At 31.2% G+C, this 18,837-nt stretch overlaps 3 protein-coding genes across 3 annotated transcripts; all 3 read right to left on the minus strand.

Annotated features, from left to right (window-relative positions):
* Positions 1-625: 625 nt before the first annotated feature.
* Positions 626-16,244, minus strand: LOC145745312 (WD repeat-containing protein 3-like). Its single transcript, XM_082563353.1, has 23 exons — positions 16,042-16,244; positions 15,455-15,664; positions 15,046-15,164; positions 14,466-14,544; positions 14,152-14,250; positions 13,937-13,997; positions 13,435-13,550; positions 13,205-13,325; positions 12,845-12,938; positions 12,105-12,332; positions 11,467-11,594; positions 10,816-10,966; positions 10,446-10,581; positions 9,525-9,658; positions 4,703-4,838; positions 4,175-4,360; positions 3,588-3,683; positions 3,044-3,103; positions 2,859-2,909; positions 2,731-2,774; positions 2,113-2,241; positions 1,430-1,523; positions 626-1,057 (listed from the first exon to the last, which is right to left on the minus strand). Exons 1-23 carry the CDS (start codon positions 16,210-16,212, stop codon positions 896-898), a joined length of 2,805 nt encoding a protein of 934 aa, XP_082419479.1. The 5' UTR covers positions 16,213-16,244; the 3' UTR covers positions 626-895.
* Positions 8,165-8,896, minus strand: LOC145763730 (uncharacterized). The gene has a single exon (XM_082575240.1). It carries the CDS (start codon positions 8,894-8,896, stop codon positions 8,258-8,260), a length of 639 nt encoding a protein of 212 aa, XP_082431366.1. The 3' UTR covers positions 8,165-8,257.
* Positions 16,245-16,309: 65 nt separating the features above from the next.
* Positions 16,310-17,216, minus strand: LOC145763328 (tRNA wybutosine-synthesizing protein 3 homolog). Its single transcript, XM_082574759.1, has one exon. The coding sequence runs from the start codon at positions 17,148-17,150 to the stop codon at positions 16,386-16,388; it is 765 nt and encodes a 254-aa protein (XP_082430885.1). The 5' UTR covers positions 17,151-17,216; the 3' UTR covers positions 16,310-16,385.
* Positions 17,217-18,837: the final 1,621 nt, after the last annotated feature.

Genomic DNA, 18,837 nt, shown 5'->3' on the forward strand with positions numbered 1-18,837 from the left:
ATTAGATACGTGATATTACCCCGTTACCGACTTACCTGTTTACAAGAACATAGTTAAAAAGTTAACCAACTGAAAAACCGCTTAATAAACTTTATACCAAAATTAAAAGAAATAGTTAAGAACGAAAAAATGTGGCAAATTATCTTATTTTTAGTACTTTAAATTATATAATTTAGGACTTCATAAAATACCGTTGCATAAGGTATCTTAAGAAGAGCAATTTTAACACTTTTCTTAAACCAAAATCTTTAACAAAATATGATTCGGTTATTTAAAAACAACAAAAATAAAAAAATAAAGTTAGAGTTAAAATATTATTTTTATCACGTAATTGTTTTGCTTAAAACTGTTTTTTTAGCAAACTAATATTTAAATTATTCTATCCAATAACCAAATTCTGTTGAATAGAATAACAAATACGTCATCTTAAGTAACGTAAATGGTTGCCCCGTCGCCCTTTAATTAAATGCCCGCATTTAAACGTGATTTAAATCATTTATAACTTCAAAGTTTTCAAGATTCTATTTTTATATTTTAAAATAGGGTTTACTTGAATTCAAATAACATCAAATTGTAATCCCATAATGAGGGAAAATGTGTTTGGGTTTCAAAGTCAGAATTTAAATTGTTTTCTTGGCAGCTTCTTTGATTTAAATAAATTATAGAAATAGAAAAGTTTATAAAACCACTAATTTTTTTACTATTTTCAGAATTTTTTATTGGCAAAAGTTTAAATGACAACATAACGTTAAAAGTAACGTTATAATCATTTTAATGACGTCATCTCGTTGTAAGTAACGTCATAGGCCTTTAAATGACGTCACATGTTGCGTAAGGAACGTAACACAGGTGATGGATAATTATGACGTCATTTACAGCAAACCTAATGACGTCATCACATCGTAAGAAGGGCTCTAGTGATCTGCTCCCTCTTTCTTTTCTTTTTATTCTTAGATTTAACTCGCTGGGTGGCGTCCAAGAACAATTCGGTTTCGTCCCGGGTCTCCAGGTCGGATTTAATGTGGTTGAGAGCAGCAATGTTAAACCCGATCGTGTCCTAAGTTTAATTTTTTATTTGTTTATCCTTAATGTAAAAATGTCGACTCCACGGCTTAAGCATAAAACATCAGTTACTCCAACTCAGTCTAAAGCTGACTTTAGCAGTTTGAGATATTATATAGATTATAATTGCCCGATTATTATGCTGCTGATTAAGTGCTGGCTCAGCAGGATTTAATACAGTTTATAGCGCCTTACTTACAGGCATGCTACAGCATAAGAGCAAGTTGGATCGAACTCAAGACCTCATGTGTTTTATTCACTCCACTAAGCTGCTTATTATAGAGTGCCAAAGTTTAACAAAGGAGAATTCTAACACAAATTTACTAAACAGAAATAAGTTTAAAAAAACTATTAATTATATAATTACCCTTAATATTTTAACTTGAGATTGGGTATTGATTCGAAGTTGACCCAAAATATCAACCAACATTTCGTTTGATGTTATTTGCCCATGATGGATTCTAAAAAAAGATAAATAATTAGAATAATATAGAATAGTTATTTCTATAAAACCTTTTTTGATACTTAACTCTGTGCCTTTAAATTTAATTCTTTTTATTTTTTTTTTGTACATTTTTATACTTTTTTTTTATTTTGGTTTTTCGCACATTGATAAAAATAAATAATAAATACGATATACAATTAATATTACAACAATGCGACGAGAAAAAATGACAAAATCAATTTAATAATTTAAAACATGCCAAAAGTATTAATGTTTACATAAAGATTTTATAGTATATTATCGCATGGTCACCAAACCCAGTTTTAATGTGGAATGGTCAACTTTTTAGCATATACATAGAGTAACATTCGTAACCCTGAACCAGTCTCAAACTAACTTGCCAGTTAAAAATATTACTGAATATATTTGCCCAATAATTAAGCCCCCTTTTAGTTGCGCAAAAATTGTACCATTAATACATAAAAGCAGTGGGGTTCCAACCCAGGACCTTATGTAGTAAAGCCAGGTGTTCTTACTGTTACAATATAGCTGAACACCTGGTAGTTCAGTCTTTAATAAAGTGAAATTAAAAACTTGATTTTTACCTTAATAAGAAGAATATGCATCTACAAACTAGTTCCACTTCTCTTCCCTTTTTCACCAAAATATTGAGAACTTTTAACAAGTTTGGGACATAAGAAAATGGGAGAACTAATAACGACTCTTCTAATTCACTAAAACAAATATGATAAAACTTACAATTTATATAAAAATACAATAATATGTCCAATTTAAATAGGCCTACAAAATAAATAAAACTGCTTTCTGTGGTGCGCAGGTAAATTATAGAAAGCAAATGCAGCGTGGTGTAGTGGTAAGAACACTTGCCACACCAAATATGGGGTGGTGGGTTCAAACCCCACTGCTCTCATACTGTAGCACCCTTGAGTAAGGCGCTTAAGCAGTATGAACTCCTGTTGAGCCAGCACTTAATCAGCAGTATAATTATCGGGCAATTATAATCTTTACCATCCCAAACTGCCACAGGCAATTGAGACTGGTTCACAGTAACTGTTGTTACTCTATGTTTAAGTCGCGCATTCGACTTTCCTACATTAAGGATAAAGATATATACAAAAAAAAAGTTTTAGTTAAAAGTTGTGACCAAATTTTTAACAAACTTTTTTTTTTTCAAAAATTTTTTTTAAATAACAAACTTTTACCTCGATTTAATTTTCTTTATCACCCCAAGCACATGAAATAAAACCTGGAAAAATTTAAAAAAAATTAAAATAAAAATTAAATATAAAGAAAACAAAATTTAAATAAATAATTTAATAAAATGACTTACTGGTAAATTTCCTTGTGCCATTAAAATTGGATGTTTCGAAACATAAGGCACCTAAAAAATTTAAAAGAATTGTTTTTTAAGTTTTACATAAAATCGATTAAAATAATAAAGGGGGATAAAGCTTTAAAATATTTAGTCAATTATGTAAGTAGAAGGGGTTTTATTCTAATGTGGTTTATTCATACCTGTTTATTTTTGTGTGTTAACATATGTTCTTTCTCCTTTGCTGTTTCTTCATCATATAACTATAACAAAAATAAAGTTTACAATACTGTTGTAACCCTATAGTATACCTTGAGAAGTATTATACTTGTAAAATTCAAATAAAACATTTATATTTTGTAGCTTTTAGTGATTCAAATGGTACTATTGTAAATATATATATAACATGAAAATTAGTAAAAAAATACTATATATAATTATAGGCCTACAAAATAAATAAAACTGCTGTTTGTGGTGTGCTGGTAAATTATCGCTAACAAATATTAACTGTAAGTTGTAACCAACAACAATTGTCTAATCTATATAGAATAAAGCTTAGTGGATAATATATATGAGTGTCCGATTTGAATGCGTTAATAATCAATAAAAACTATTATTTATAGTACACAGGTAAATTACCACAGACAAATATTAGTTGAAAGTTGCTATCACATTACTACAAATTAAATCTCCACCATAGAGAGGGCTATCAACTAGTTTTAAATATATTAAATAGTTTAAATTTACCTCCAGTGCCTCCATGATCCTCTCTGTGCTCCGGATCGACGTGGATGTTGTTTTGCTTGCTCTTCCTACCTCCTCTTGTTCACCTTCACCTTTGACCTTGATGTAAAAATAAAATAAAAGTTAAAATTTTTACAAAAAAATGTTTATGTTGCTTAAATATAAAAATCAACTTGTAAATTTAATTTATAAAAATCAACTTGTAAATTTAGTTTATAAAAATCAACTTGTAAATTTAGTTTATAAAAATCAACTTGTAAATTTAGTTTATAAAAATCAACTTGTAAATTTAGTTTATAAAAATCAACTTGTAAATTTAGTTTATAAAAATCAACTTGTAAATTTAATAAAAGTTACACAAAATAAGATTTTGCAATTCATAAAACCCTAAATCTCTATTTATAGTAAAGCATAGTGAACTGTATATGTCCAATTTATAGGCCTACATAGTGAATAAAACTGTGGTTTGTGGTGTATAGATAAATTATCACAAGTAAATATTAGTTGTAACTTACCTATAGAAATTGGGATCCCATCTTTGGGTGGGCAATGAACTAGTTTTTATGAACAAAATAAATATAAAAATTTACCAAAGTTTCCTGGCTTTTGACGAAACTTTTTTCCTCATTCTCTTCCCTCTCTTGTTCTCTCTCTTCCTCAGGAATAATAATCTCTGATGTTTTCTCCCACAACCTGAGGGAGCGGTCACGGCCACTTGATGCCATGTGATCACCATCCCTGCTCACTGTAAGACACCACACTGCCCCAATGTGAGACTACAAAAATATTTTAATTTTTTATATTATTTATTTTTTTAAATATAAAAAAATTATTTTGCTAACAATTTGAGAATTATGTTTTATTCAAGAAAGTCCACAAGTTTGCTGTTTTAATATATTTATATTTAATGAAGCTTGGCATGTCCAAATTATAGGCCTACAAATTAAATAAAACTGCCGTTTGTGGTGCATTACTGCAGGCAAGTATAAGTTAAAAGTTACAACCATATTATGACAATTGAAATATTGAGCAGAAAGCAGGAATTTAGTTTTGTTAATTTGTTTTACTACAATAAAAATTGGTCTCTTTACATTAAGCAACATCTAAACACAGCAAACCTGCATAATTTGAATAAGAATAAACTTATCTGCATCCCACTGTTTAATGAACCCATCTTTCCCTGCACTGAAGAACAAATGAGTATCGGGAATAAACTTCACACATGTTACATCATCATCGTGAGCAAATAATGATCTACAAAAATTAAATAAAAATTGGTATCAAAATTTAAAAAATTTTATAGAATCTTTTTCTATACTGTTTATAAAAAGCCTAGGCCTTCATTGCAATTTGGATAAAAATTTATTTTTTTATTATTTTTTGCACTCCATTAAAAAAACTTATATAAAAATTGCAAACAAGAATTAAATGTCATATTGTAGCAGTTAAATAGCAGTGAGAAAGCGTCTTACTAGTTTAACGGTGAATTACAGAATGAAAGATAAGATAACAGCGGGACGCTTAAGTAATTAGGAAAAAGGTAATAACAACATGCGTATAACGTAAACACACATACTAGCTTCGTATGTCAATAAAGTAGTGCGCTACACAATTCCCCCCCAGAAGCGTAGTAAAAATTATAAGAAAATTAAAAATTACAAAAAAAAACAGTTAATTTTGTTTCGTTTTTGGTCTTCCACGTTTTTTGGGTATTGCCACTTGAACAGGCTGCGTCAAATCAACGTTGGCTGGTTTCAAACGATCAACGGACAAAGTTTGTTTGGTACCACCAATATCCAAAATAAAAGTTTTTATATCACGCTTTATTACATAACATGGTCCTTCATAAGGTGCTGTCAGTGGAGGGCGATGAGCATCTTTTCGAATAAAAACATATTTACAAGTTTTTAAAGTTTGAGGGACATATGTAGTTTGATTTGCGTGGCGTGACATGGGTTGTGGCATAAACTGGCTGATTTTTTCGCGTATAAGCTTTAATTTTTGTTCGCTGTTTGTTTTGTCAGGGTCATGAAAAATGAAATCCCCTGGGACAGTAATTGGGGCGCCGTATACTAGCTCCGCCGACGACACCTTTAAATCTTCTTTAGGAACGGTTCTTATACCTAAAAGCACCCATAGAAGTTGATTCGTCCAGTTAGGTCCAGTCAACCGCGCCATTAACGAACTTTTAAGGTGGCGATGTAATCGCTCAACCAAACCATTGGATTGCGGCCTGAAAGCACACGTGTGGTGTAACTGAATGCCGAGTGAGGCGTTTATAGATCTCCAGACATTAGAGGTAAATTGCGATCCTCGATCAGACGACATATTTAAAGGAATACCAAATCGCGATATCCAATTGTATAAAAAAGCTTTTGCACATGTATCTGTTGTTGAATTTCTCATCGGAATTGCTTCTGGCCATCTGGTAAAACGATCGACTATGGTTAGCAAATACGTGTAACCGTCTGATGGGAGAAGAGGGCCGACAATATCGATATTTATATCGGTAAAACGAGCTTTTGCGTCTGGATATGTAGATAAGGGAGTTTGCACATGCCGTTGAATTTTTGATTTCTGACAAGGAAAACATTGTCTTGCCCATGTGCCAACATCCTTGTTGAGACCCGACCAAACAAATTTTGAAGCAATTAATTTGCGGGTAGTTCGGATTGAAGGATGTGATAAGTCGTGCAAAGTATGAAATATTTTCTTTCTCCATGACAAAGGAACAATGGGACGAGGCTTACCAGTTGAGACATCACACAAAACAGTCGCGCCCTTGATGCCCATATTTATATCAGCAATTTTCAGATTAGTTTCTGCGGTACGATATGCTTGTACTTCCGGTACAAGTTGGTCTGCGGCAAAAATCTCAAAATCGAGATCGATAACGTTATTTTTAATGCAGGAAATGTTAGCCCGTGACAATGCGTCTGCGACATAATTTTCTTTTCCATTAATATGTTGAATATCAGTCGTATATTCGGAAATAGCCGACAGATGTCGTTGTTGTCGATTAGACCAAGGATCAGTGGCTTTAGAAAAAGCAAAAGTAAGTGGTTTGTGATCTGTGTAGATGGTAAATACTCTACCTTGGAGAAAATAACGAAAATGGCGAACAGCTAGATACATTGCCAGCAGTTCCCGATCGAATGCGCTATATTTTATTTCGGCAGGTCGTAAATATTTGCTGAAGAAAGCAAGAGGTGTCCACTTTCCATTAATTACTTGTTGCAAAACGGCACCAACCGCCTGTTGTGATGCGTCAACCGTTAAGGCTGTTGTAGCATGCGCCTGGGGGTGATGAAGCATGGTACAATTAGCAAGTGACAATTTTGCCTTGTCAAAAGCGAATTGCGTGTCCTTATTCCAGATCAACTTTTTTGGCTTTCCTGACAAACTTTTATAAATTGGCGTCATTATGCGTGCGGCATCAGGAATAAAACGAAAATAAAAATTTATCATTCCGGCAAACTCCTGTAGTCCTTTAACAGTTTTAGGGGGCTGCATTTGCGTAATAGCTTTTACTTTATCCGGTAAAGGAATTATTCCAGCTTTGTTAACCAAATGCCCTAGAAAGTTGAGTTCTGATTTGCCAAATCGACATTTGTCAATGTTAACGACTAAGCCGTTTAGTGACAGAACTTCAAAAAGACTTTTTAAGTGTTCAAGGTGCTCTTTCTCAGATTTGCTTGCTACCAATATGTCATCCAGATAGACGAACACGAAATTAAGACCTTGACACACACTGTCCATGAGTCGCTGGAAAGCTTGTGCAGCATTTTTTAACCCGAACGGCATGCGCCTGAATTCAAAAAGGCCAAATGGAGTTATGACAGCGGTCTTCGGTATATCTTCAGGGGCCACTGGCACTTGGTGATATCCTCTGACTAAATCTATTTTAGAAAATAGGCAACAACCGTCTAAATGCGATGTAAAATCTTGTATATTGGGTATCGGATAACGATCCGGTTCTGTGAATGCATTTAGACGGCGATAATCACCGCACGGTCTCCAACCTCCAGAAGCTTTGAGCACCAAATGAAGGGGTGAAGACCAAGGACTAGAGGAGCGTTGAATTATGCCCATTTCCAACATCTTTGTAAACTCCGTTTTGGCAATAATAAGCTTCTCGGGTGGCAATCGACGAGCTCGTGCGTGAACAGGTGGACCGATGGTGGGAATGTAATGCATGATATTGTGCTTAGTGGTCTTTTGATCAAAACGTGGCAACGTAAGCCCTGGAAACTGATGCAATAACGATGTATATGTTGAATTGACTTGCAATACCAATTTTTGTGGAGGGTCGTTTTTTAAAACTGGTTTTTGCAAAAGCTTTTGGCCGTTTATGTCTACTAGGAAGGAGTTTTTACGCAAAAAATCTGCACCAAGAAGTGGCCTAAGAACATCCCCAATAACGAACTTGCATAAAAATGTACCAACAGGTAAGCAAATTTTTGTCATTTTAGTCCCATATGTGCATATTTTGCCTCCATTAGCGGAAAGAAGTGGTTGTTGTTTGGTTTTTGTTCGTCGCTCATAACTGGTCGGCGGGATAACACTTACTTCAGCACCAGTGTCGATGAGAAATCTAATTTTGGAATTGATGTCGTGCACAAAAAATAAATTGTTTTGTTTACCGGTTGCTGCCGCTGACAGCAACCGGCCATTTAGTTTTCCGAAAAATTACAAGGAGGAACGCATTTTCTGGCCCTGTTTCCAAACCGGCGATGATAGAAACATAGAGAATCGCCATTCTTATCGGGTTTTCGCTCAGTTAGTGTCCGATTAACTCGAGAAATGGCGTAAGGTGATGGAGCATTTCTTGCCATCCATACAGCATCGGCACGTTGCGCAAGTGCACGCATGTTTGCGAATGAATCATGGGCAAGAACTAAACGTACATCCTCTGGTAGATGTTGCAAAAAAAGGTGTTGAAAAATAAAACACGATTTGTGATCGCCTAACAGTGCCAGCATTTCATCCATTAATTCGGACGGTTTGCGGTCTCCCAAACCAGGCATGTTTAGCAACCGAGAAGCCCTTTCTTGTGCGGAAAGCGTGAATGTTCCTAGCAATCTTTGTTTGAGTGTTTCATACTTGTCATTGCTTGGAGGGTTTTCCAATAAATCAATGACCCGAAGGGCAGTATCTTGATCTAAGGCAGCAACCACATACAAGTATTTCGTCTGGTCAACATTTATTTTTCTTAACTCAAACTGAGCTTCTGCTTGTTGATACCAAACTCTCGGATGAGCTGACCAAAAGCTTGGCAATTTTAAAGAAACAGAATTCTCTTCTTTAATCATTCTAGAAATGTCGTTTCTAGATGTCGGGGTCACCAATGTAGCAGTTAAATAGCAGTGAGAAAGCGTCTTACTAGTTTAACGGTGAATTACAGAATGAAAGATAAGATAACAGCGGGACGCTTAAGTAATTAGGAAAAAGGTAATAACAACATGCGTATAACGTAAACACACATACTACGCTTCGTATGTCAATAAAGTAGTGCGCTACAATATTTACTTAGTTTTTTGTTTTTTTTGCATATATCTTTATCCTCGATGTGGGAAAGTCGAATGCGCGACTTAAACATAGAGTAACATCAGTTACTCTGACTCAGTCTCGAGTTGCTAGTTTGGGATATTATATAGACTATAATTGCCCGGTAATTATGCTTCTGATCAAGTGCTGGCTTAGCAAGAGTTCGTACCATTTATAGCGCCTTACTCAAGGGCACTACAGCATGAGATCAGTGGGGATTGAACCCACGACCTCATGTGTGGTGTAGCAAGAGTTCATACCACTACACCACGCTGCCGGTTTTAAATGTCATTTTTACTTAGTTATACAAAACAAAAAAGATTGTGTTGTTTTTAAAAGCAAGTTTGTTGAACAAATATGTTGTATAATAACATTAAATAAAATTAAGTTAACCTGTGACAATCTCCAAAATCCAGCCCCCATATTTTAACATTTCTGTCAGCAGATCCAGTTATAATCAAACTTCCATCAGTGCTTATACTTATACATGTAACTGGAAGGGAGTGGCCATACAGAGATAAGAAAAACTAAATGAAAATTATTTTTATTTTTTACATTATCATATTTTGATATATTTTAAATAAAAGTCAAAAAAACTTGTTGAGTAATAATTCTAAGTTGTAACAGTTTTAAACTAGTAATTTTTCGAGCTTGCTATTTCATTTTGTGTTTTTTGTAGTGATAAAACTCTTAAAATAACGTCGTTTTTAGGAAGCAACAAAATCATTTTAATAACATTTTAACTTAAAGACAACTTAACTCAAGTTAACTTAGCCTGAGAACAACATAAACTACAGATTAGTTGACCTGAAGGCAACCAAATTTTGGACAACTTAACTCTATAAAACTCAGTCCTGGACAAACTCACCTAATAACTTATTTCTCCTGTTTAAATGTTTTAATAAAATAAAAACTTAAAGGTGGGTTGATATTTTTATTTTTTTGTATACATCTTTATCCTTGATGTGGGAAAGTCGAATGTGCGACTTAAACATAGAGTAACAACCGTTACTCCGACCCAGTCTTAATTTGCTTTCAGCAGTTTGGGATATTATAGATTATAATTGCCTGATAATTATGCTGCTGATTAAGTACTGGCTCATCAGGAGTTTATACCGTTTATAGCGCCTTACTCAAGGGCGTTACAGAATGAGAGCAGTGGGGATTAAACCCACGACCTCATGGTGGTGTAGCAAGTGTTCTTACCACTACACAATGCTGCCGTATTAGATTAAATGTACCGGCCAACAATAAAATAAAAGCTCTTAGCTTTAGCTTAAGAAATTTTTTTTTAGAAAAATCTTGTTCATTTACCTTTAATGTGTCGGCGTAAAATATTTTCACACTTGAATCCAGTAACGAAACAGCAACAAGTTTTTTATCTGAAGTAAAATCAACAGCGAGGATTTCATCATCAAGTTGTAACGATCGAGAATGGTTCAAAGTTAATCTAAAAAATCAAAATAAACAAGATTAAATAAATTTTTGAAAGACTTTATAGCCTTATTTGAAGTAGTTTAACTTTAACGGTTTTATTAAAAATTATCTAAAACAATTGAATACAAAAAACTAAACATAAATTCATAAAAATCAAAACTATAAATTACTGTTTATATTTTTTTAAAAAACACTACAAAATTAAAGTTAGTTTTTTAATTATTATAAAAACAATATAAGAAATAACCTCATGTTTGAATTGTCTTCTTTAATTAGATCAAAATCCCAGAATTTTAATATTTTATCCCCTCCCCCACTCACTAAACCTTTCTTGTTAGGTTGTAGGATCAGAGAAAAAATGTTGGAGTCGTGAGCTTTTATACTTTCAAGTTTGGTTCCTATGCAAAAAAAATTTAAAATTCATTTTTCAATGTTGGTTTTCTATACAAAAAAAATGACTGTTGATTAAAATCGGCAGCGTGGTGTAGTGGTAAGAACACTTGCTACACCACCATGAGGTCGTGGGTTCAATCCCCATTGATCCCATGCTGTAGCGCCCTTAAGTAAGGCGATATAAACGATATCAACTCCTGCTGAGCCAACACTTAATCAGCAGTTTAATTAACGGGCAATTATAATCTATTATATCCCAAACAGCCAAAAATAACTTGAGACTGGGTTGGGGTAAATGATGTTACCCTATGTTTAGGTTGTGAAGTCGACTTTTCACATCGAGAATAAAGATATATATAAAATTATAATAATCTTAAATTTGACAAGACCACATTGTTACTGCCCTTTATGAAACAATAAAAGCAATTAACAATACAGGGTTATTACTACAATATTTACAGCACAAGTACCTAAAAATATTTTAAATTTTAATTTTACGACTTACCTGAAGCAATATTATGAACCTCAATACTGCCCTCTTGTGTAGCCAATAAAGCGTAACAATCACCAGGCGCTATCAGACAACATTTGGTGTGCAGGGATTTAAGGGTGTGTACACATTGTCGACTACTCCTGTGAAATATAATAAATTTTAAAATCAATGGATCTTTGCATAATTTTTATGTTATGGTGGTACTGTTTTATTGTAGGACAGTGATTAAAGGCAATAGACATTATTGTAGTCTAATATGTAATTACAAGGTTAAACATTAATTGAAGTTGAACAGTGAACCAATTATTTCTATGTACTGTTTATTGCGCCAGCGAAAAAAAAAACACGAAAAACCAAATTGTTGAACTTATAAATTGTGCACCCAAGTGTCCTGCCACTATTTTATAAGGCAGGGTTCAATTCCAATTACTTTTATGTCATAATATCATTAAAAAAGTGTTTATTTATTAAACTTATAAAAAGTTTTCCAACAACTTATTTATTAAATAAAAAACTTAATTTTCACAAAAATCCCAAGAAAAATTATTTTAACTACTTGTTAAAAGTTTTCTCTTAAATCAAAACCCAAATTCAATTTTTTTTTTTAAATCAACAGTTATATAATAAAAAAAAAACATTATAAACCAAACCTGTTCCAAAGCTTAACAGTTTCTGCTGAGGAAGTCAACAACGCCATTCCATCCTCAGTAAAACACATAGATTTTGTCTCCCCTCTATGGCCCATATTCCATAATTTCTTTAAAGTTGATAACTCGGGTTTATTGGTCGATGTTTTCACTTGAATTATCTCAATTTGGTTGTTAGTTAAAAGTGAAGCAATGTGGACATCCTGGGCTGACTGGACAGATACCAATGAACTAAAATTAAATAAAAAGTTAATCATTCAAGAAGAAGTAATTGCAATTTTTTAAATAGAATTCTTTTTTATATTTTTAAAATTAATTTTGTTAATTGATAAGTTTATAACTTTTTAATGATTTTAAATGTTAAGATGCTCAAAAATAAGTGGTAAATATAAAACAACTTTATTTGTTTGAGTTGAATTGCTTTAGGATAAATTACTAATAACTAGTTGATAGCCCGCTCTACAATGAAGATTTTTATTATCGTATTATAGTCCCAACTCTTAACTAATATGCCCCTCTTCTCCAATAATTTACTCGAAAATCACAAAAATCAGTTTTTCTTTTTAATTTGCAGGGCTATAAAATGGACATAGATATATATATATATATATATATATGTATATATATCGTTCACTAAGCTTTGTTATATAAAGATTAATTGGTAAAATAATATTAATAAGAATATTGTCAAGCAAATACAGTTAAAAAAAAGAGTTTTACTTTAAGTTTTAAACCAAGTTTACCAAATTTTTCCAGAGCATGAATAAATTCCTCTTTGTTTAATTTCATCAACAATACTTCGTTCAATTTTTAAACTTTCTTCTTCCATAGAAGTTGCTGTTATAAAAGATGTCAATTGATATTATTTTACATAATCATAGTTAACCATTAAACATGAAGGGTAACAGTTTAATTTTGTTACTTTATTTTTTATCTAAATATAACGAAACCTACTTTTTGGTATTTAAAAATAATGCATTTAAATACCAATTTTTGCATATTGATATTACAAAATTTATTATTATATATATACTCTATTAAGTTATAATTACAAATTCAAAATAAGCTTGAAATTCCAATACAAAAATACAAACAACTTTTACCGTTATTTCCCTCATTTTCTTTCTTTTTCTTTTTCCTTAAAAGTTTTAGTTTTTTCTTTAAATTTGTTTCAATCTCGGACTCCGTTAATACTTGAAAAACTTCAACTGTCTTATCATTCCCCTTGAAATAACATATTTTAAATCAATTTTTAGGCTAATACTAGTGATTAAATTTACTGAAGTAAAAATGTAGTTTATACAAGAACATAATACTCAGGGTAAACACTTACATGACAGAGTAGAAACTTTCCATCATGGGTTATATTTAGGCCCACCACACGATGGTGTGAGTTCCTCGTTATAGAACCAAGTTTAGTGCAGACTACTTGTTGGTTGTCCATATTTTCTAAAAAATAAATATTTAGTTTTAACAAATGCAGCATTTTTAGTAACATATAAATAAATTGTATAAAGAAAAGTCTATATTCCAACTAAGAATATATATTTTTTTGTCTTAAATTTATTGTCGATCTTATCACGGAGTACATTTGTTAACCTGACCCTATCTTAAGTTGACAGATTGAGATATTTTTTAATAGAAATGGTCTAAATTACACTGATGAATATTTTTTGTCTCAGCAAATGTATGTTTATAGAACATAAGGGCCATTACAGCATAGGAGCACATAGCAAACTTTTAGTAGCAGTGGGTGTTTAAACCCAAGACTTTATTGTGTCTTCAGTTCAGATATATATAAACTTCAAAAACGTTTATTATGTACAATTTATTACCTTCATCTGAGTCAGAGTTTTCATTATCTTTCCTAATTTTTTCAGTTGGTTCCAACTCATTCTAAACATAAAACAACGCAAATAAATACTTAAAATATTAAACAGACACAGGAAATTCAAAAACAGGCATGTATTCTGCTACAGCTAAAGCAAAAAAATTTATAAAAATTACATGAATTAATCATTTAATTCTATAAATATAATAAAAATCAAACCTTGTCAGAGTTGAACTTGATCTCCCAAACTCTCAACTCAGAATCTGAACTTCCACTAATTAATTTTCTTTCATCTGGGGTTAATATAAATGTCCATACCTTTGTTTGTCAAAAACAGTATGGTAAAACAATTTAATCATAACCTATTTTTACCCTATAATATTTATAATACAACCATGCATACAAAATTATAAATTTCGTGTACATATTAAATGTAATTTTTTTCAAATTTTTTTAGATAAATTATATATTATTTTTTGCTGAATTTGTTTTTCGTAATATTATAATAAATTATAATATGGTATTAGTCTCACCTCAGCCCGATGTCCGACCATTGTTTTAAAACAATGTTGGGTATCCAAATCCCACCATTTAATGTAAGTATCTTTCGAACTAAACATAACATAAAATCAAAAATATTAAATTAATATTACCTAAACTACAACAGGCCAAACTTTTTGTGTATTTAACGCCAATAAATAAACTGTTTAATGATATGCAAAAATCAAATATTTAAGGTAATTTAAAAAATGTCCCAAAAAAATGGTAGCGTTGTGTAGAGGTTAGAACACTTCCTTTAGTAAATGAGGTTCTAGATTTGATCCCCACTGCTCTCATGCTGTAGCGCCTTTAAGTAAGGTGCTATAAACGTTATAAACTCCTACTTAGCCAGCACATAACCAGCAGCATAATTACCGGGCAATTATAGTCTCTATAATAACCCAAACAGCTACAGGCAATTTAAGACTGGGTCGGGGTAACTGATGTTACTCTATGTTTAAGTCGTGTAGTCGAACTTCCCACATCAAGGATAAAGATATATATACACAAAAAAGTGAATAAAATATATGAGATTCGCAATACAGTTTTAAAGTTTCTAAGTTTGAAGTTTACCTTGAAACCAGCATGTTGGTTTGTTTAACAAAACAACATCGAGTAACAATCCCTTTGTGACCTTTTAACCTGTACAATCCACTTTCACTTACCAGGTCCCAAACAACTATTTCTGTATCCTGTAAATAAAATAAATTAAGCGATCAATATTTTTAATATATTTGCAACTACAGCAAGTAAAAACACTTGGCTTCACTACATAAGGTCTCAGGTTTGATTCCCATCAACTTCATGCTGTAGCAGCCCTTAGTAAGGTTCTATAAACAGTTTAAGCTCCTGTTATGCCCAAAACCAATTTGTAAAACAATTATTGAACTTACAACTTTAATTTGAATACATAGCACTTTAGTTTAACTCATGTATAAAAAAAGATAAACAAATATAAAAATAATAAAAATATAAAACTTACATTTGAACCAGAAGCTAGCCTCATGCCATCTTTGTCGTAACAAAGACAAGAAATAGCAGAACGGTGACCGTCGAAAGTCACAGAAACATCACCGGTGATTAAACTAAATAATTTGATCGAACCGTCAGTATATCCGACTGCGATTTGATCGTGGTTTGGTCTTGCCGCTAGACAAGAAACTTCATTTTTTTCACCTTGTAGAAGCAGAACCTAAAAAAGAATAGAAAAAGGAAAGTTAGAAAGATAAAGTATTGGATAGTTTGTTGAAGTAGGAGAATTTTGAGTAAAAGGATGTAGGCATAGTTAAGTTACAACTTTAAAATAGTTAGAAAAAAAATTGACTTTTGGTAGATGCTATTTACAGTATACACCCTAGTTAAGCTAAAAAACGATTGACAGATTAAATTTTGGGCTAGCATAATCTATAATACCCAAACTGCTAAAATCAACTTATATCTGGGTCACAAACGTTACTTGAAGTTACAAGACCTTCCACATCGACAATAAATATAAAAAAAACCTTTGTATTGTTAAAATGTATAAATACAAATGGTTTTAAAGTTACATATACCAAAATCTGAACCTACTTTTTCAGATGTCCTGGTATCCCAAACATTAACATTTTCACATGCAGCCACTGCCACATATCTTGAAGTTGTATTTCTCATTTTCAAGTAAACAATATTTGCTCTTGTGCTCCCAATTATCCCAAACTGTGATGTTGCAGCATAGCGAAGATACTGCTTTGTTAGACCCATTTTGTAATTATTTTTGTTAAATTTAAGTCAAAAGTTTCTGTAAAAAAAGCCTAGGTAAAACAGTGCCATATAAAGAAATACTATTTATATATCTAGAAATTTTGAAAAAAAATTTTAAAAAGGTTAATAAGATCTAATTGAAACATAAAAAATATTTTAAAACGGTAAAGTTTTCATGAGTTGAATAAACCACAAACATCATCAAATATTTCTAAACTATCTTCATTATCGGCTTCTAGATTTTGAATATTTTTATTTGATTTATCGTTCAGTTCAACATTGTTCAAATAATTCTGTTTTCCAGATATTTTCTTAACAACAGAATTGTCTTTTTGACGTCCAAACATTTCTTTAACATTTTCCTCAAATAATTTTATTCGTTTTTCATTTTCAACCATTTTTTCGTTTGCTAAATTAACAAGATATTCAACGTAATCGTCACTAGTCATCCTATTTCCATCACTAGATGTCAGTGGAGCTTCTAAACAAAGAGTTCCTCGAACAGCGATTGTTATATTCCGATTGTCCTTCCCACCAATCACAAGCCCTGTGTTTTTAAAACCTGATGACAAGCTTGTTTGTTGCATCATAATCGCTTCGTCTAAACTCCGACAACGCAAATGTAAAATAAAAGGCTCAAACTTTAACTTGCAACTTATCTTTACATTTTTAAGAGTTGAAATTATTTGTTCTGTTGTTATTTTCTCGTGTGAAACTAAATGCCACACACAACCTTTCTTTTTTGTTTCTTTATTTATCTCATCAGAAAGTAAAATAATTCTGCCAGAGCATGAACTTGTGCTGCAGAATCCTTCGTTGCTGTTAATTGAATTGATTAAGTCTTGTATTGGGGCATCAATTGACGATTTTCTACTTAAATCTGATTTAGATAAAGTTGTTGATTTCCATCTTAAAAATTCACGATTTTTAATGTCCATTTTAAATCAATTTTTAACAAGCAATATTGAATTAAAAGTTATTAAATGTTTTGTACAAATAACCAAAAGTTTATAATTTATTTCTAGTAAAAAAAAACAAAGTTTTGAGTTTTATTTTTTGCAGTTTTGACAGTTTTTCTGATTATATAGACCTAAACAAAACCACAATACGCAATAACATATACAATACGGTTTAACAAATCATAAAATATAATAATCTACATTCTAAGTAAGCAATAAACTAACAGTTTTACATTTTTTGTTAACATTTTCGTTTTCCCACGGTACACGTGCTGTCTATAATTTAATAATTATTTGGAAACGCTGATTTAATTTAATAAAAGTAAAATAATTTTGAGTTAAAAAATTTATAACTTTAAATTAATAGTACTTTTAAAATAAAATTAAAAAAAATAATTTAGTATTAAGTAACATTTAAAAAATAATTTTTAAAATATACTGTAATTTATGTAAAATAAATAAAAAATTGTTGGAAACTCTGAAAATCAATAAAAAGTTTAAATAAAATAAACAAACAAAGAGCTATTGTGACGTAATCGATCGAGCCGGGCGTATTACATGGTTACGAAATGTTTGTTTAATTAATTAAGCTTCGTTTGGCAGGTCATTTAGAGATTTATCTATATATACAACATACTAGTTTCGCAATAACACTGTTAATGTTTTTACTTTTTTTTAAATATGATATAATATGATATATGAGTAACCTAAACTGCTATAAATATTATATATACATAAATGTAATGTTTATACAGAAGGCAGACAGCTTCCTTTGGCGATGAAACTGATCATATTATAGTCAGGCAAATGTTATAACTAAAAATTTATAATTTTGTTGTTATTTAAAATTTTTATTTAATTGTTGTTTAAAATTTTAATAATTTATTATTTTGTTATTATTAAAAATTGATATGTTTGTTTAGTTGTTTTAGATGAATTAAAACTTTAACAAATTTAGTAAATTTTTTAATTTAAAATGGGAATCACATTTATTGACAAAAATAGTGGAAATCTACAAACTAATGTTGAAAAATTCCCAGAAGAAAGGTTAATAAAAAGGTTAGTAAATTATACCGGATATAATTTTTTATTAATTGTTATTTGATAATGTGTGGGTGTTTCATATAAAATGCCCCTAAATAAAGCTCCAAAATTAATCAAAATTTAGTTCTGTAGAATATTTATATTATGAAGAATTTATTAAATTTAAACAGGCATAAAGGAGATGCAGTTGAATTGTTTATTTATTCATCGCCACTATACAACTCAACAGCACTTAACCTTTATTTTGGTGCATTTGTGATGCTACTACATCTTATTCTACGTAACAGTGTTGGTAATGTAGCAAGGCTAACAGTTGGCGCTTGTATATTTGTAGAGGGATTTTTTCTAATTGAATATTTAAATAAATGTTTAAGTTTTCAGTTTAAACTTAATCTCACCAAACTACTTTGCACCGGTAAAATATTTTTATCAACTGTGGTGGTTATATTGTTATGTACATTAAGTTATACATTTTTACCGCTTCATGAATTTTACATCGGGGTTCAAGAATTCTCTTTTGATGAAGTTTTGTTACTTATTTTACCATCTCTGTTTCTAGCTACAATAACTATACATCACACAACTAGTTACAAGTATAAAATCTACACCAAACCAGTCTGCT

This window comes from Corella eumyota, chromosome 1, assembly GCF_963082875.1.
Source record: "Corella eumyota chromosome 1, kaCorEumy4.1, whole genome shotgun sequence".
NCBI lineage: Eukaryota > Metazoa > Chordata > Ascidiacea > Phlebobranchia > Corellidae > Corella > Corella eumyota.